Raw genomic sequence first — 20,541 nt, 5'->3', positions numbered from 1 at the left:
TTAGAGTGATATTTAATGAGATATGGTTTGATCAAGTGCTTCTCGGCTTTAATGATTGCACAAGAGTGAATTTAAAATGCATGTATCAGTTACTAGGAGAAATGGGGTCACCCCATAAAAACAAATACATAAAATAAAACCACATAAAGCTGTAAAAGCCTGTATAGTCACTTATGTAAATTAATAGGAGAGGAAATATTTGATAATGCATGAAAACTAATTTTGCAGCTCATCCCAACCTTCCTTTCAAAGTGAGGGAGGGGTGCTCTGATGCTGGTGAAGAGTTCTTGCTCCAGGGAACTGGATGTGCCTTCCACTTTCTTATATCAAACTTGATTGCCTATTATTATTACACTCGTAGGGGGAGTGCTAAACCCAAAGGAGATATTATAAAGTGTCTTGGTTTCCTTCCATTTCCTGTGCTGTATGACCCTTACAGGTTTAATGCTTCCTCATGAAATTAATGCAAGGCCAGCCTTACTAAAATAACAATGCAATGTAGCTTAAGTGTTTCCGACCCATCTAATGTCTGCCTAAATTTAGTTATTATTATTTAACGTAAATGAATTACTCAGCATCACTTTAATAATATTTGCACTGATTTTGAAGGACTTTTCTGAAAAATAATTATTCCCCTTTGTGTTGTATGATCCATTTAGTGCCCCTTCCATTAATGTAATAATAATAACTGAAAACAAGTGTTGTTAACTGTATTGCATTAAAGCATGTGAATAAACAACACAGTACTAGATAATGGTAAGGAGCTATTGTTACACTTATGGACTTGGAAAAGTTATGTGAAGCACTCCACCGCAGAAAAGAATGAGCACCACCATGGCTGAAATCCAAGTTAGTGAAGGAAACAATTCTGTAATGTGTCATCTGTTTGTGGGAATATGTAGAAATTGTGTTCTGCATCTATAAGTTAGGCTCAGTGTCCCATAACAGAGTATGGTAACTTAAGCTTCATATCTCTGATCTCCCCACTGCCTGCATTTTTCTCCATTGTGTGAATTTAGTGAGTATTCTATTCTGGCACACACTGCCTCACATGTTAGGGTGTTGGGAGCAATCTGGCAGGTGTTTTGCATATGTATGGAACATGTAAGTTGTTAAAATTAGCATTTTATGAGAGTGAGGCTCTGGGTATGGTATGTAGGAGAGAAGGGAGGTACTGTATTTTTTTTCTTAAAGCACAATACTGTGTCTTTGAGTGGAACATGTTTTATGTGATTACCTATTTGTAGCTACAGGAGCAGAGCTAAGCTTAAAATGTCCTATATTCAGTATGTATGTGTAGATACAGGAGTAGAACTAAGCTCATAATGTCCCATCTTTATTATTTAGTCTAGCATAAAGTTTTTAATGTTTAAAGTGGTTGTAGTACTTGCTACCTCCTCCTGTAAACCATTACATTGGTCAACCACACTGTGAAGACAGACATCCTTGTTTAGTCTATGAGCCAAACAAGATCTGATTACCAAATTGAGAGACTAGATGCTGCTATCATTTTCAGATCATCTTAAACCTGAAGTTTCTGAAATCAGGTAATGGACATTTCCAACTAAATGCTATTTTTCTAGGATTTGATATATAGTGTATCAAAAATGGTTTATCTTAGATATATGCAGTTAGCTTTAAGTTGTCTGGCCAGTGTGCTTGCAGTATTGCACCTTGCACCCAGTCCATGGATGAGTCCCAACAATGCAGTACACACACACTTCTAGTACTGCAGCTATTTTGTAGGTAATAAGAACAATCAGTGTGTTTCGGTGCCCTTTCTAATGAATGTTTTTACTTCTGATATCATTGCTCATGCCTAAGCACATGAAAGATGTACTTAGGCATGAGCAATGTAACATAGTGCCAGGTAGTTTACTGCATCATGCTTAGCCTGTAACAGTAAGTATGTATTAGCATTTTCTTGGTTGAACGTGAGGACCTCAATTTTTCTTTTATTGTGTATAAATATGTGTTAAATCTAGTTGCATTACCAAGTTGTACTTTAAGTTCTTTCAGCTTTCAATAAGAAGCTTAGAGATTTAGTCTTGCTTGCTGTGTATGTCAGAAGCCTTCTCCAATTCTTAATTTTGTGACCAAATCTTATTTGATAGAATGTTTTGCCTTCAGAACCATGACTTACATTATCTGTTGATACAATTGAATACTTTTGGTATACATCAAATACCACAGAAATTCTGTTGTTTCCATGGCCAGCATGAAGCATCTGCACAAAAATGTAACCACAGAGCTCACTGAACTTACGAATGAAGGAGTCCCACGTCATCAAAGCGTGGCAGATGAACGTGGGATGCCTTCAGCAGGTGAAATTCAGCTCTCCAGGTTTGTGCTAAAAATGCATTTTTTTTTTTTTTTTTTTTTTTACCTTTGTGCCATCAGCATTCTCCAACTTACTAAGTAAAATACTAAAGGATGACCAAGACTGTTCCACAAGTCCAATTTTCTGTTCTCAGCACTAATAACTCACGTCTGTGAACAACCTTGGATCGGGTTTCAAGATATTCTCTTTGCATTCTCCCTGTACAATTAAGGGTTGTCTGTTTTATCACCCAGAAAGTTCACAGCTTTAACTTTATGTTTTTTTATAAAGCCCTTGACATTTCTGTAGCTGCTGTTTTTGGAAAAATCTGGTAAGCTTTCATCACTCTTTTGGCATGCTGTCAGCAGGTCAGCACACACCTGAGATGGTGCATCTGTTATACACCTTAGTGCAGCTGTCAGCAGGTAAGCATGCACCTCAGGTGATGGAGCTGTTAACATGTCACCACACACCTTAGTGTAGTTTCAGCAGGAAAGCATACACTTCAAATGCAGCTGGTCAAGTGGAGATGATCAAATAAATTTTTCCAGTTCAGTATACCAATATCTCCTAATGCAGGGTTTCTCTAGGTTTGGGCGACTGATATCTGGATGCTGAATCGAGATGTGTTCACACTATTGTCTCAGTGCACACTTAAGAAAATAGAAGGACAGTACCTGGTTTGAGGCTGAAGCCATGTATTGTGGCAATTTGAGTGCCTGTATTCACAGCCTCTCCAATGGTTTCATCCACAGCAGTTTGGCTAAAAGAATTTGATACTGTACTTAAGCTTCATAGAGACTTCACAGCTTTGAAAATGTTCATTCAAGTTTGGACAGGTCTCCTTCAGCCATGTTATTGGTGCATAGTTGATTTTATCCATTTCAAAGCACCAATAGGATTGTATTTACATGCAAGAAGATGAAGGTATCATTTATCTTGTCATCCTGGGGTACTTATGTCTCTCATTTTATGCTGTAGATGTGTTACAGGGCCATGGCAGGTGTATTAAGCTCAATTAAAAAAACATTTAATATTTATTTACATAAAAGAAAAATCTTAATGAACATTGCGAACCATACCGATCACATAAATTGATCCTATGTCGCATATTCAGAATTACTGATAGAAACAGGGCATCGCATAATAGCAAGTTAATGTAAATCAAGAGGCCTGTAGTTCAAGCTGGGTGTTGATCTTGCCAGTGTAAGTCTTCTAAACACTGAGAGTGGGCCCCCCTTATGCTGCTAAACTTTCAGACAAGCCATGTAAACAAGCAAAATGTTTTTGCATGTTTACATGCAAAAACATTTTGGTGAAGCTCATGCAGTGCTTGAATTGTGTCATTCAATTCTGGAAAACCTTCAGTGAAGTTGATCTCAAAACCTCATCAGCATTTCATACATCATTTTGTACTACTGATCGTTGGTGTTTTATTGTCTCCCCTTATTAAATGACCCTTCATCTATGACTCTTGACTCAACTGGTATGTCATGAAGTCTTGCATAACCAAACATCTTGCTAATATGTAACATAAAGTTGCAAATTATGAGAGGGTTACCTATTATTAGTACAATGCCTCCAAACTTGTTTGGGTGTGTTCATGCTATTTCTGTTGCCTTCACAAACAACCTGATCCAAGAAAACTGCAGTATTCTGAATGCCTACAATGCTAGTGGGTTGACATTGCTGCTGCAGTTGGAGCATTGAATGTTGACAGGTAGCCAACTGTGTCTGCTGATACCTCTGTGAAATCTTGCCAAAATATTAGAGCTTATCCATGAGCTGTTTTGCTGAATCATACTAAGCACTATCACATCCCCACCATCCCCCCCCCCCAAAAAAAAAAGAAATGAGCAGTGAGTTTACCTAGAAAAACCATCCAAGAGTTCAAAAACACATCACCCCAAATATTTTATGAGGGCATATTAAGAGCAGCCATCTCCACTTTTTGGTAAGTCTTCCAGTTTGTCGCAGGGAGAGTAGGTTTTATTTGGATTTTGGTGTGTATAGTCTCTACAATAAGTTTTATGCAAGTGTGCCTCTACTGCAATGATATCTATTATGATATCATTCTTTCATCGAAGCCTGAATTTGTAGTATCACAAAATATTTTGTCAGTTCTTAAATTCTTCTGCTGGCTTTAAGGGTTCTTTATTATTTATTCCTTTGATACACTTTATTATTTGCTGACAAGAGGTACGTTTTATCTGCACCCAACCGACTTTGTTCAGTATTTCCATAATTTGTCCATTAGTCATCATAACAATAATGGACAATTATGTACCCAGCAGACTGTCCGTTGTTTCTAAAATCAATTTATCCAATAGATTTTAAAGGTATTTCTGAAATTCATCACTTGGAGCCCTGTTAAATTGAGCTTTTACTATACAAAAGACAGGTCAAGAGGAAAATGAGAAGGCAAGGGTCTAATCAAGCATTTTAACCCTTAACCCTTTCAGGGTTTCGGATATACTAGTACGGCTTACGCACCAGGGTTTTTGACGTACTAGTATGCCTAAATTCTAACGCCCTCAAGTCTAGTAAGAGAAAGCTGGTAGGCCTACATATGAAAGAATGGGTCTATGTGGTCAGTGTGCACAGCATAAAAAAAATCCTGCAGCACACAGTGCATAATGAGAAAAAAAAACTTTGACCGTGTTTTTGGATTAAAACACCGACTTTGCAGTGTATTTTCTTATGGTATTTATGGTTGTATTCTAGTTTTCCTAGTCTCATTTTATAGAATGCAAGACATATTACAGAAATTGAGATGATTTCGATTGGTTTCACAATGAAAAGTACCTTGAAATTGAGCTCAAATTAGCAGAAATGTTCGATTTTTGCCAAAGTTCAAAAGTAAACAAATCATGCCATGCATCCAATACACGTCAACTGGTGAGTCTAGTAATCTTTTACAAGTGTGCTGATATTATTTATACCATTTCTACACTAATGCAGTAGTCTGCATAACAGTAAATCTTCTATTTTTTGTGAGAATAAAAATTCAAAGTGAAAAGCAAAAGAAATGTAAGAGGAGCCTGAGAACGTGAATAATGAACAGAGGAAATGTTATTTTAGTGCCAGGAATGTCTGTCTTGTTTATTCTGGACCCTATTTGGAAATTGGCGTCTTTTGAAATTTGTGTGAAATTGGCAAAATTGCTAAATTATGGCCACTGTATTGGATAGCTGAAATCGGTAAATGGGTGGTTTCTTGTACTCATTCGATAGAAAAAATGGAGTTCTAGCAAAATAGTTATGATTTTTGTCAACTAGTACACTAGAATTGGCCGAAAATAGGGCTCAAAGTGGGCAAAATCGCCGATGCGTAAACATCGTCGAGACCACTAACTTCGCGAGAGCATAATTCCGTAAGTTTTCCATCAAATTTCATACTTTTGGTGTCGTTATGATCGGGAAAAGATTCTCTATCTTTTCATAAGAAAAAATAATTTTTTTTTTTAAATTTGGGTGACCCTGAGAACAAGTCTGGGAGAGGGCCTGGGGACCCTGAAAGGGTTAAACTGTCAAAACGTAGATCTACGTTCACGTGCATAGTGCTCCATTTGAAAGCATGTAAAAAAAATGTGGATCTACGTTCGGAGCCCCCGGCATGTGAACATAGATCTACGTTTGGACAGTTTAAGGGTTAAAGATTAGAGTATTTGACAATGTACTGAGAAAGGCAGGCACTACTGAACCAGCACATTGTTGATGTATCCAGTTTTGCTAAAAAAAAAAAGGGGGGGGGGAGGACTAGATATAAAAAGTAAAACAGTATCAAAATGCTCCATATATAGGTTAGCAAGAATGAGGATAAAGGTGAGCCTACAGCAATACCAAAGGTTTGATAATAGAAGTTACCCTGGAAGAAAAAAAAAAAAGTTAGAATCTACATGAAAGCAAATAAGATAAAAAAAAAAAAAACGACATCAGTAGGTTTAGACCTTCATTAGCCTTCATTCAGAGAAATTTGAGAGCATCAAGAGGAACATTTTACTTGTGGTAATGAGAGATTCAACAGAAAAAGACTTGGGTTGGATGTGATTGTACAAATCTGGTGAAGTCTTGAGAGTGAATTAACTTAATCTTTGCCTTCTCTCCTTTTCTCATGACCTATCTTCTGTATTTCCTTCATCTCTCCTTTCTTCTAATTTTTGCCTTACTTGTTTCTTTTTGTTTTTCCTAACATGGGTTATTATTAGGTTTACTACAATGCACCTCTTTTCTGTTATTATTACCACTACTGATACTACCACTGCCACCACCGCTACTGCTGTTGCTGCTGTTATTACATCGTCTTCATCTTCCCTCTTCCTTACCCGGATGATCTTCTCTGTTTTTATAGTTTTGTTATGACTTGCTTATGGTTCATGATGCACAGAAATATCATTTAAAGTTTCTTCTCTAAGTGTGAGTTTTTTGTAAACTGTTCCAGCCATCATACTGACTTTTATTCTTCTATCTTTATTACATTATATGTATCTGTTTTCTAACATGGTACGTACTTTGACAATTTTTTTTTTTAACACTTCCTTTTTTTCAAATTCTATTTTCTTCACTTTACATTAGGGTTGGTTAATTTAAGTCAAGTAAAGTTAATTTACATATACAGTGGACCCCTGGTTTTCGTAATTAATCCGTTCCAGAGAGAGTGACTAAACCCGAATCTGACGATTTCCGAATTAATTTCCCCCATAAGAAACAATGTAAATCCAATTAATCCATTCCAGACACCCGAAAATATTAACAAAAATTATTTTTTTATAGATTAAATATAGATTTACATACAGAAAATAATGAGAAATCGAGTATAAAACAATAATATCACACTTACCTTTATTGAAGACTCTTGTTGGTGTATGGAAGATGGGAGGAGGGGAGAGGGTTAGGGTGATGTTCCTCCACAAATGTTTGCACCTCACTCCACCTTGCACAAACGTCCTTAATCTTTGAAGAAGGCACCTTTTTCCCTCCCTCTTTCTCCTCCTCTGAAGCAATTTCCTCAGCTGGTGTACATAAGAACATAAGAAAGCAGGAACACTGCAGCAGGCCTGTTGGCCCATACTAGCCAGGTTCTTTGCAAACCATCTCACTAACAAAATCATATTTGCTCAACCCAATTTTCAATGCTTCCCAAGCAATAAGCTTTGATAATTCTATTCATTCATGTGCAAGTCCCATTCAAATCAAATCGTGTATGTGGGGAAGTATCCTGGCTGGTGTGTGGGAGAAGTACCCTGGCTGGTGTGTGGGAGAAGTACCCTGGCTGGTGTGTGGGGCAAGTACCCTGGCTGGTGTGTGGGGCAAGTACCCTGGCTGGTGTACATAAGAAAGCAGGAACACTGCAGCAGACCTGTTGGCCCATACTAGGCAGGTCCTTTACAAACCATCCCACTAACAGAATCGTATTTGCCCAACCCAATTTTCTATGCTTCCCAAGCAATAAGCTTTGATAATTCTATTCACTCATGCGCAAGTCCCAATCAAATCAAATCGTGTGTGTGGGGAAGTACCCTGTCTGGTGTGTGGGGGAAGTACCCTGGCTGGTGTGTGGGAAAGTACCCTGTCTGGTGTGTGAAGTACCCTGGCTGGTGTGTGGGGAAGTGCCCTGGCTGGTGTGTGGGGAAGTGCCCTGGCTGGTGTGTGGGGAAGTATCCTGGCTGGTGTGTGGGGAAGTACCCTGGTTGGTGTGTGGGAAGTGCCCTGGCTGGTGTGTGGGGAAGTACCTTGGCTGGTGTGTGTGTGGGGAAGTATCCTGGCTGGTGTGTTCTTTCTTGAATTCTATCGCATTTATCGCCTTCTTTACCAAAGGTCTGGTACTAGGAGCTTTCTTTTGGCCCATGGTGGCTTATTTAGTAGTTGCAAGCACTAAAAAGAATGGAATAATACAAAATGTATCGTATGAACAGGTGGGATTGTCCTCACTGGCTGATAAACAATGGCACCCTGGCTGTACATGGAGTGTCAGGGCCGCTCAGGCCACGCGGACACGTTCCAGACGAATGACTTATACCGAGTTCAATGATGATCACCGAGCCAACATTTTGACGAAAAAACATTACTTTATCCCATTATTACGTATTCCGATGACGACATAATCCGAGGGTCCACTGTACACTACCATGAAAATATAAATCCAACCACAAGTAAGCAATTTAAGAACAAAAAAAAACTCTGAGATACATCAAGCTGAGAAAACCAATGTATTTATCTTTCCCCAAAGAAAGTTGCTCCTCTTCACAAATTCCAGGAGTCACTGTTTCAAAAAAGTATTGTATTCTAGTGGTGCAGGGGTTATTGGTTCTCCTCTCTTCACAGAGGCACACATCTTCCTCTTGTTTGGGTGCTCCAGGAGGGTTTCCAGCAGGGTCCATTTCTTGTAAAACCTCAGGGTTTGGCGACTATGATCGTTAATTTTCTTTCACACCCTGTCATGGCTGATGCCTCTGCTTCCAGTTTGAGAGCTACCTTTGGTGTGTCCTCATAGCTCATTGGGTTGGGGCCTTCATCAACTTGTTTTTGGTGAAATGAAAGGAACTCGAGAGCATCTACACATTGGTTATGCACTTTTGACACCTGCAGAACTTAATATTGCCAGTCTTTTCTGACAGCCATGTCTTTGCTTTACTGCCCCAACATGAAAATTTCTTCTGCCCTCTTCTTTTTTTTTTTACCTCACATTAAATATCTGTGAGAGATATTTAGTTAAGCAAGGTACACCTTCCAATGTGTCAACAGTGGGATGTTCATCCAGAGGTCTCCTGTTCTCTGGTGGAGTGCTGGGGCCTATCAGATGTGGAGCTATTCTCCATAAACCCCAACCACAAAACCCTTGCCTTTGTCACTCAGATCCTGGACTTGTTTAACTCAGCTCCTGATGTCTTCTTCTTTGGCTGGTGAGCATACGAGTTTTTTTATGCCTTCCCATCTACTTCTTTGTTAATGGAAGTCGTCTCTCTCCTTGCTCATTTGCACATTCTTTGCATCCTCATTGCTTCATGATTTTCTCTGCAGCTCTGGGTCCTGAACTTGTGAGCCCTCTCACAGGTCCTTCATCTGCAACAGGACCACCTGCTCTCCCAGCCCTTGAAGGGATGGCCTGGTGCTGACTTTAATTTGCTGTGGCACTTCTCTGCACTTCTTTGCAACTCCTCCAGGTGAGGATTTTGTTTTCCTTATTTCTTCCACAGGTGCATGGGGAAACCTGCCGACCAGGACACTCTTTGGCTTCTCCCCTAGCTATACTTTCTGAGGGCCTTCACGGACGTCTTACTCCATGAGCAGTCACATGATTCTGGCATAGGCCTCACAGGTACCTCCATGTTTATAGGCGTCCCGGCAGTGATCAGCCAACAACGTGCACTCCTATGTATATTATCAGTTAAGTAACACCATTTGTTAGTACTTATATAGGTTGCACTCATCCTTATTACCACACACTAAAGGACACATGGCATATATCTTGTACAAAGAATTTTGGCTCCTGTTGCTCATTTAAGGTTTATACTTTCCTGAGGCATCCAAGGCAATGGCTGATTCTTAAATACTTTCATCAATATTCCTTTCCACATCTGGGTCTGAGCTGCTTAAGTGGTGAGGCAGACTCTTTTTTACCCATTTAAAATATTTGGGATAATGTGTCTTTGCTGACAGACACAGGACGCCTTCAAAGATCAAATCTTTCTCTGGGCTCTGCCACTGGTGGATCATCCACGTATCCTTGCGAAGTGGGCCCCCCCCCCCTCTGTGATTACACTGTGTGCAAGACACTACTGTCACTCAGCTACTTGTGTTTGTTTGCAATAGTAGAATCTTCTGACTTTGAAGGATACTATTCATATCATATAAAATCAAATAACCTTGAAAAAAATTTTATTTCCAAGAATTACAGCTCTGGGATTTCATCTTTCTGTACATTCCAAGAAAAGTCCCTTGTTATGCCAAGCATTTTGGGCAGAGTAAATAAACTTATTTCTTGTTTATTGTTTACTAAAGTAGTACTTTTGTAACACTTAATACTAAAACAGTAATAGTATAGGATAATAACACGTAATTTTAGCCGAGTGAAACATTTCAGTATAAACAATGATCCACCGATTTATACACCCTCTCGATCAACCATTCTAGCACAATACGTATATGAAATTCATGCTGAATGAAAGAATAGTGAAGAGCTCTGATAGCGTTATAAAGGGTTATGAAAAATGTTTTATTTAAATGAACACTGATAAAGAAGTACTCCACTTAAGAGGATGGCTTGGAAATTTAACCCTTAAATGGTCCAAACGTATATATACTCTCACTCGCGTAGCGCCCCAAATTTTTTGAGGAAAAAAGAAATCTTTTCTTTTAAAAGGAAAAAAGAGCATATGGTACCCAGGCATCCCCAATTATTTTAATATGGAACACACTGAGTGTACACACCCATTCTCTCATGTCTAGGTGACTCAGGCTTATTGTGGCAATGTTGAATGAATGACAAAGAAAACTTATATATACGTTTGGGGCGCTACGCGCGTGAACGTATATATACGTTTGGACCGTTTAAGGGTTAATATACAAAAAATGTATTATTAGAATCTGCTCATTTTGATTCACTGTATCTTAACTGAGAATAGTGTGCATGTAAAGGGAATGAAAAGATTTTTGTTACTTATGATCCCGCCTGCTGATTATCATAAAAGAAATATTGTACAGTGTAAGTTAAAATTATGTATACAATTATATTCAAGATATAAATTAATTGTAATGCTTTCTTCTCACCAACTTTACCATTAAGTCAAAATTGCCAACAAATCATGCATCAAATATTAGTGCATATGTTTTACTTAATATTGAAGGTATATTTATCTTGCTGTGAGTTTGTACTACATGAAGCTATCCCCTATTTGTCTGACAGTTCACTATTCAGAATAATTAGTTCCAAACTCTTATTTGTTCTATACCAATTTAATAAAAATAAGCTAGCAAATACTGGCTTTATGTTCAAAGTGTTACCATGCTGTATGAGGTGAACATGTGAATGTCTTATGTGTTGATAATGTGAGTAATCTTTGTATACAGCAAATATTGTATATTCTTTTCAGGTTCAGTATAGGTTGTATACTGTAAGTTGTCTTTTATGGTGTTAGTGGTGTACTGGTAAGTAAGATTCCTGTTTTTAAAAATACAGTATATAAAATACAAAGGAATTTTATATTTTCATTCAGTTACTTTTCCTCTATGTCCACAATTGTAAACTTCTAAAGTATCACAGATGATGACAGTAGACATTATTTAATAAATATATTGTTTTCACTTTAAGTAATGCTGATGAAAAACCCATTATCAATGTTGTTAATGTTATCAGTATTGAATGTGTTGCTCATACAAGTTCAATTAGTAGTTGCCATGGTAACCATACACTATTAGCAAAGGCATCCTTTATTATCAACTAATTCTTATAGGCTTGCATTTAGTATAATAATGGATGAAGTATGGAGTAGCCAATGTAAGGTTGACAAGACAGTAAACTCTTGACATAATGGATTAATGGGAGTAGAATGGGTGACTGGCAATGGCAAGTGTAGCAGAAACTGAAGAGACTGAGTTGATGCACATAGTAAAAATAATGGACAATTCTGTAACCAACAGATTTTGTCCGCTGTTTCCAGATCAACCAACTCAGCAGATTGTTTTGTATTTCTAAAGTCTATTATACAGATCCGTTATTTCGAGGGTTTGCTCATACAGCTAAAGACCTTTATTAATGTGACATTTCACCCACAGAGGCTTTTTTTTTTTTTAAGTACAGTACTTGGTAAAGGTCTTCTTATGCTGTATGTTTTTTAACCTAATGTAACAGTGCAGAAAAATCACTTAATAATGTAAAAAACTAAATCTGCCAAGTGCTTTTATTCCTTGATATATGATTCTTGTGTATATTTTAATGGTATTAATTACATATGTATTATGACATTCATTAATGTTTTCACTATTATCCCTGACCACACTATAGAATATAGCTCAGTAAGTAGTGCTGATAATATAGAAGAATAACATTTCCTACTTTATTAACAATTAAATGTGTGATTTGATTATTAACAGTAATAATTTATTAAATCATTAATTAATTTAGGTAGTTTTGCCATATTTTATATATCATAGCAAGTTTATTATCATAACTGTACAATATTCAACATTTTCGAAAAGAATTTAGTGACATAATGACTTTAAATGTTAGATTTTCAGGTTAATGGTTTTCACTGAGATATTCAGTAGAAAAACTTATACATGTATACATGTAATCCTCAAGTGAATATTTAAGTTTCAAAGTTTCATTCTTAATCATTTAGTTTACAGGATAGAAAAACTTGTCTGTCTCATCACAGGTGCAACAGATCCGATTCATCGCTTCTCATTCCACTTATCTGATGTTCAACTTACAATGGCAGGAAGTGGATCTGGGGGAATGGGTTCCACCTCTCCATACACACAGCCTTCCAGACAACGGTGTCACTGTCCCACTTGTGGACGCATGCTCAGTCAGAGAAGGTAACCCAGTGTTTGTAGCAAGTGCAACATGTAGAGCTGTGATGGTTTAGAGGGTGGGTTGGTTCAGAATGTCAATTTCATGAATATCCTTGGGACTTGCACTCTTGAGATTTAGTGTGAATGGCAATATCACCCAGCATTATTATTTACTATCTTTTACTGTCCTCTATTAGTATAGAACTATATTTTTAACTGTCTATTGTGTGCAGTCTATAATAGAGTTAGTGAAATACAATCCAAAGCCAGGTGCTACTGATTATAACCTTATTTTTTTTACTGTCTACTGTATACAGTCATTAGTGAAATAACAGTTAGGTGCGATTGATATATCTAGTCATAATCATTCATTATATTTCATTACTACTATATCACTATGTGTTTATTAGTATCTACAATCTACTAGACAATATACACTAATGCCAATATTGTTCAACCCCCTTCCCCTATTACAGATATTAATATTACCCTTTATCACCTTCTGCAACTCATAATCATTTATATATTTACCAGTCAACCCTAAATGCTCAATGCTGAAATCGACCCTGAACTGAATCTATATAATCTAAATCCCAGTCAACATTTAAGTGAAAGCAACTGCCTTTTACTTTACAGCAATAGAAGCCAGTGCTGTCCTCAGCAATGCCAGAAATATTACAATTTTGAATTACAATATTAGATCCCTAAGTAAAAACTATGATGACCTCCTGGCACTCCAAGATTCATTAGAGACAACCTTCTTCTGTATTATTCTTACTGAAACCTGGCTTAAGAATGACACAAAAGACATCTACACACTATCAGGATACACAGCAGTCCACAACTGCAGGCCAGAACAAATTGGGGGAGGTATTGCCATCTATTATTCTAATGAACTATCATGTAGAACATCATATCTTTCAATGATGAATGCGGTCAATGTATATTTGCAAACTTCTCTGTAAAAAAAAAAAAAAAAAAAAAAAAACTATAACAATTGGAGCCATATACAGGATGCCTCATACTAATATCCCAGCCTTTAGTGATAAACTAACAGCACTGATTACAGATACACACATGAATAAGCACCACCTACTACTAGCAGGAGACTTCAACATCAACCAACCATCATCCACAATCATCTCTTTCTTATTCTTTTATATGTTGCTTTAATTTCAATCATATACTTACAATCTATTAGTTTATATATTCTATACTGTATTTATAGTGTTCTATTTGCCTGTGTTCAGTGGAATAAAAGCAAATATAATACTGGAGCCACATGAAGAAGTGGTAAACTATTATTTAGCATTCTGTTAAGCTTTAACTATCCTATAATCATTGCTGACTAATGCTATTTTAAGACCATAATGGTAATCCAAACATTCCTTCTTCTTTCATGTGACTAACCTAACAGGAGGATTCACATGGATATACCAGATACAGTAGGGCCCTGCTTTGTGGCATTTTGCCTTGCAGCATTTCACTAATATGGATATTTCTAATTATGTACAAAACTCTCTATACGGCTCCCCCACCTGACTTTCTAATACGGTCACTGCGCGCCGCCCAGTTTGTTTACATTCTCCATGAGCACATCTCTCAATTATGTCTGGAAACTTTCCAAAATTTCAAGTATTTTAAAGTTATTTCATATTTTATATACATGTATACTTTGATAATTATACCTATGTGTACCTATACCTAAGTAAACTTATATTTTCTTTACAAACTTGGTATACCTTTACATCAATTTTGCTGTTATTATTTTGTCCATATATACCACTATCATTTATCAAGTAGTATCATATGTACTGCAGGACACTGTGGGTTATACAAGACTCGTTCATGAAGCACATAGCTGTCTAGTAAGTAAATCCTTACTGTGATGATGTGTTCTGTCCCTCACCCCATCATTAGCTATACTTTGCAACAGAGTTATGGTTTAGAAAATACCCACTTTGAATCTCTATACAGTAGGGCCCCGCTTTATGATGTTTCGCCTTATGGCGTTCCGCTAATACGGCGATTTCAAATTATGACCAAAACTCGCTATACAGCTCCCTCTGTCTTTCTAATACAGTGCATGCCACCCAGTTTGTTTACATTCTCCATGAGCACCGCATCTCTTCATTATCTTTGGAAACTTTTCAAATTTTCAAGCATTTTAAAGTTATTTTATATATACATGTACTACTCTGATAATTATACTTACGTGTACCTGTACCTAAGTCAACTTACACACTGTGCTGGCGTGCTGATACACATTAACATCTCTAAGATTGCCTTATAAGTCTTGAAGATGCCATATTAATAATGATAATAATAATAACACAATAATAATCACTCTGAGGCACATTAACCCTTTGAGGGTCAACAGGCCTTCTCCGAGACTCGTTCTCAGGGTCGGCCAAATTTAAAAAAAAAAAAAAAAAATTTCTTATGAAAAGATAGAGAATCTTTTTCCGATCATAATGACACCAAAAATATGAAATTTGATGGAAAACTTACGGAATTATGCTCTCGTGAAGTTAGCGGTCTCGGCGATGTTTACGGATCGGCGATTTTGCCCACTTTGAGCCCCATTTTCGGCTAGTTCCACTGTACTAGTCGACAAAAAACATGAATATTTTGCTAGAACTCCATTTTTTTCTATTGAATGAGTGCAAGAAACCACCCATTTACCAATTTCAACTATCCAGTACAGTGGTCAGAATTTAGCAATTTTGCCAATTTCACACAAATTTCAAAAGATGCCAATTTCCGAATAGGGTCCAGAACAAACAAGAAATACATTCCTGGCACTAAAATGACATTTCCTCTGTTCATTAGTCATGTCTCAAGGCCCCTCTTACATTCTTTTGCTTTCCTCTTTGAATTTTTATTCTCACAAAAAATAGAAGATTTACTGTTATGCAGACTACTGCATTAGCATAAAAAATGGTATGAATCATATTGGCGCACTTGCAAAAGAATATTAGACTCACCAGTTGACGTGTATTGGACGCTTGGCATGATTTGTTTACTTTTGAACTTTGGTAAAAATCGAACATTTCTGCTTCTTTGAGCTCAATTTCAAGGTACTTTTCATTGTAAAACCAGTCAAAATCATCTCAATTTCTATGATATGCCTTCCATTCTATAAAATGAGACCAAGAAAACTAGAATACAACAATAAATACCATACGAAAATACAGTGCAAAGTTGCTGTTTTATTCCAAAAAAACGGTCAAAGTTTTTTTTTTCTCATTATGCACTGTGTGTTGCAGGATTTTTTTTATACTGTGCACACTGACCACATAGACCCATTCTTTCATATGGAGGCCTACCAGCTTTCTCCCACTAGATTTGAGGGCGCTAGAATTTAGGCGTGCTAGTACATCAAAAACCCTGGGTCGTAAGCCGTACTAGTACGTCCGAAACCCTCAAAGGGTTAAATGTCATATAAAACATTAATATAGACATTTTGCTTGATCCATCTATGATTTTTTTTTTAAATTATATAATAAACACGCTACCTAACATACAAACATGATAAATACACCCACAGTAGAATAAATTAACATAAATATGAGATGTTTTTCTAGTCGGCTTGCCGGAGTGAACTAAAACCATACGCATTCGGTTGGCTTGTTTACATAACTCGCATCTGTCCTCTCTCATGTACTTATTCTCTCTGTCGCTCTCTCCCTCATTTACTCATTTAATCTCGTTTACTCACCTCTCACCCTACATTAAGACTACAAATATTTAAAGGTAAGTAATGAGTGTACTGTATATGCATTTTATCACTCTAGGACAATTTAAATGCTTTGTAACATGTATATAATGTGTGGGTGGGGTGGCCAGATGTGCTACGATACCTACCACACCTGACTTTCTACAAAAAAATACTATTCACCTTGCACCCTATACTAAGATCATTAACCCTTTGACTGTTTTGGTCATATATATATACGTCTTACGCTCCACTGTTTTGGACGTATTTATACGCGTAAATTCTAGCGGCTTCAAATCAAGCAGGAGAAAGCTGGTAGGTCTACATGTTAGAGAATGGGTCTGTGTGGTCAGTGTGCACCACATAAAAAAAATCCTGCAGCACACAGTGTGTAATGAGAAAAAAAAAACTGGCCATTTTTTTTGGATTAAAACGCAGACTTTGAGATGTATTTTCGTATAGTATTTATCGTATTCTCGTTTTCATGGGCTCACGTGATAAAATGTAAAATATATTACAGAAATAGAGATGATTGTGATTAGTTTCACGATGAAAACAACGTTGAAATTGAGCTCAAAGTAGCGGAAATGTTCGGTTTTTACCAATGTTCAGGAGTAAGCAAATCACACCACACGTCCAATGCATGTCAACTGGGGAGTCTAATATTCTTTCACTAGTGCACTGATATTATTTATACCATATTTACAATAATGAAGTAGTCTGCATAACAGTAATTTTTTTTTTTTTTTTTTTTTTTTTTTTTTAACAAGTCGGCTGTCTCCCACCAAGGCAGGGTGACCCAAAAAGAAAGAAAATCCCCAAAAAGAAAATACTTTCATCATCATTGAACACTTTCACCTCACTCACACATAATCACTGTTTTTGCAAAGGTGCTCAGAACACAACAGTTTAGGAGCATATATGTATAAAGATACACAACATATCCCTCCAAACTGCTAATATCCTGAACCCCTCCTTTAGAGTGCAGGCATTGTACTTCCCATTTCCAGGACTCAAGTCCGGCTATATAAAAATAACCGGTTTCCCTGTATCCCTTCACTAAATATTACAATGCTCACACTCCAACAGATCGTCAGGTCCCAAATACCATTCGTCTCCATTCACTCCTATCGAACACGCTCGTGCACGTCTGCTGGAAGTCCAAGCCCCTCGGCCACAAAACCTCCCTTACCCCTTCCTTCCAACCTTTTCGAGAACGACCCCTACCCCGCCTTCCTTCCCCTACAGATTTATATGCTCTCCATGTCATTCTCTCTAAATGACCAAACCACCTCAACAACCCCTCTTCAGCCCTCTGACTAATATTTTTATTAACTCCACACATTCTCCTAATTTCCATACTCCGAATTTTCTGCATAATATTTACACCACACATTTCCCTTAGACAGGACATGTCCACTGCCTCCAACCGCCTCCTTGCTGTTGCATTCATAACTCAAGCTTCACACCCATATAAGAGTGTTTGTACTACTATACAGTGGTCCCTCGTTTTTCGTAATTAATCCGTTCCTGGAGGAGCTACTATAAACAAAATTTACGATTTGCGAATCAATTTTCCCCATAAGAAATAATGTAAATACAATTAATCCGTTCCTGACACCCAGAAGTATTAAAACAAAAAAATTTTTTACATGAAATATACATGTAGTACATAAACAATACAATGGGAAATGATGAATGAAACATTAACAGCATAACACTTACCTTTATTGGAGATTCTTCTTAGTGTATGGGAGACTAGAGGTGGAGAGAGATTGGATTGTTTACAGTTTGGAAGGGGAATCCCCTTCCAGCAACACCTCAGGTACCAATTGCTTCTCTGGGGTTGCTTCTCTTCTCTGTTTCTTAATGTCACTAGGACCACCTTGAGAGTCACTCTAGTCCTGTCTCGCAAAGTAACTGTGGAGAGAGCTCTGTTTCTGGCGTCTCTTTAACACTTTCCTAAAATGGCCCAAGACTTTGTCACTGTACATATTTCTCACTTTCTTTACCACAGGCTTGGCACTAGGAGCTTTCTTTGGAGCCATGGTAGCTTATTTAGTACTTGCAAGCACTAAAATGAGTGGAATATTATGAAATATTTCGTAGGAGCACTTGAGGGGACCTTCACTCACTGGTAAACAATGCCAGACTGGCTGGGTAGGGAGGCCTCCCCGGCTCACACTGTGCGTATGCGTCCCGGACGAACTACTATTCGTGAGTCAACCTATGAAAAGCGAGTCCATGTTTATACGAAAATACCCCTATGATTGGCGAAATTTAAGATTGCCGAGAACTATGAAAAGCAAGGGACCACTGTACTTTCATACATTCCCTTCTTTGCCTCCATAGATAATGTTTTTTGTCTACACATATACCTCAATGCACCACTCACCTTTTTTCCCTCATCAATTCTATGATTAACCTCATCCTTCATAAATCCATCCGCCAACACGTCAACTCCCAAGTATCTGAGAACATTCACTTTTTCCATACTCCTCCTCCCCAATTTGATATCAAATTTTTCTTTATCTAAATTATTTGATACCCTCATCACCTTACTCTTTTCTATGTTCACTTTCAACTTTCTACCTTTACACACACTCCCAAACTCATCCACTAACCTTTGCAATTTTTCTTTAGAATCTCCCACAAGCACAGTATCATCAGCAAAAAGCAACTGTGTCAATTCCCATTTTGTATTTAATTCCGAATAATTTAATCCCACCCCTCTCCCAAACACCCTAGCATTTACTTCTTTTACAACCCCATCTATAAATATATTAAACAACCATGGTTACATTACACATCCCTGTCTAAGACCTACTTTTACTGGGAAGTAGTCTCCCTCTCTTCTACACACCCTAACTTGAGCCTCACTATTCTCATAAAAACTCTTTACAGCATTTAGTAACCTACCACCAATTATTCCATATACTTGCAACATCTGCCACATTGCTCCCCTATCCACTCTATCATATGCCTTTTCTAAATCCATAAATGCAATAAAAACTTCCCTACCTTTATCTAAATACTGTTCACATATATGCTTTCAATGTAAACACTTGATCCACACATCCCCTACCCACTCTGAAACTTCCTTGCTCATCTGCAATCCTACATTCTCTCTTACCTCTAATTCTTTCAATTATAACCCTACCGTACACTTTTCCTGGTATACTCAGTAAGCTTATTCCTCTATAATTTTTACAATCTCTTTTGTCCCTCTTCCCTTTATATAAAGGGACTATACATGCTCTCTGCCAATCCCTAGGTACCTTCCCCTCTTTCATACATTTATTAAACAAAAATACCAACCACTCCAACACTAAATCACCTATCACAAAATTCACAGAGGGAAAATTCTTAGGAATCCACCTTGATAATAGACTCAAATTTCGAACACATATATGTACAACAAATTTCCAAAAAAATTTCCAAGACCGTAGGCATACTATCGAAGATACGGTACTATGTTCCACACTCCTGGCCCTATATCACTCACTTATTTACCCCTATCTCACCTATGGAATTTGTGCATGGAGCTCAACAACAATAAACCATCTCAGACCATTAATTACCCAACAAAAGGCTGCAGTCAGAATGATAACAAATTCCCACTACAGGCAGCACACTCCACCAATATTCAAAACTCTAAACCTACACACCATACAAAACATCCATACTTATTACTGCACCTACTACATTCATAGAACACTTAACTCTGATATAAACCTTCCCCTCAAACATCTCCTTACCAACCTCAACAGAACACATGACCATAACACAAGGCACAGATCACTCTTTGATGTTCCTCATGTCCATCTCACGCTATGCAAAAACTCAATGCACATAAAAGGCCCTAAAATCTGGAATTCATTATCTGTGAATATAAAAGAAACACTGTCTGTTTATAAATTCAAGTCTCTTCTCAAAAATCACTTACTCACTCACAACTAAATAAATACTGAATAATTGTATCTCATAAA

At 37.4% G+C, this 20,541-nt stretch overlaps 2 protein-coding genes across 5 annotated transcripts in view; one reads left to right on the top strand and one right to left on the bottom strand.

The window, feature by feature from the left end:
• The window catches only part of LOC128706493 (SET domain-containing protein SmydA-8), a 187,832-nt gene that overhangs the window by 108,070 nt on the left and 59,221 nt on the right, over positions 1 to 20,541 (bottom strand). Inside the window, exon 8 of one of the 4 annotated variants that reach the window (XM_070091339.1) lies at positions 11,498 to 13,793. The exons of the other annotated variants lie outside the window; for them this stretch is intronic. The gene's annotated coding sequence lies outside the window, so the exon portion shown is untranslated. Of the gene's footprint in view, positions 1 to 11,497; positions 13,794 to 20,541 lie in introns of those variants that run through there. 4 annotated transcript variants of the gene reach the window in all.
• Positions 1 to 20,541, top strand: part of LOC128705103 (broad-complex core protein isoforms 1/2/3/4/5-like) — a gene marked incomplete in the record, with an annotated part of 369,072 nt that overhangs the window by 345,267 nt on the left and 3,264 nt on the right. The window contains 1 exon segment of the mRNA XM_070091304.1: positions 12,696 to 12,858. Coding sequence (XP_069947405.1) covers positions 12,696 to 12,858 — 163 coding nt within the window.

The sequence above is a fragment of the Cherax quadricarinatus genome, chromosome 3 (assembly GCF_038502225.1).
Source record: "Cherax quadricarinatus isolate ZL_2023a chromosome 3, ASM3850222v1, whole genome shotgun sequence".
NCBI lineage: Eukaryota > Metazoa > Arthropoda > Malacostraca > Decapoda > Parastacidae > Cherax > Cherax quadricarinatus.
Note: the sequence above shows the minus strand (reverse complement) of the source record. Positions and strands in the feature narration are given on the sequence as shown.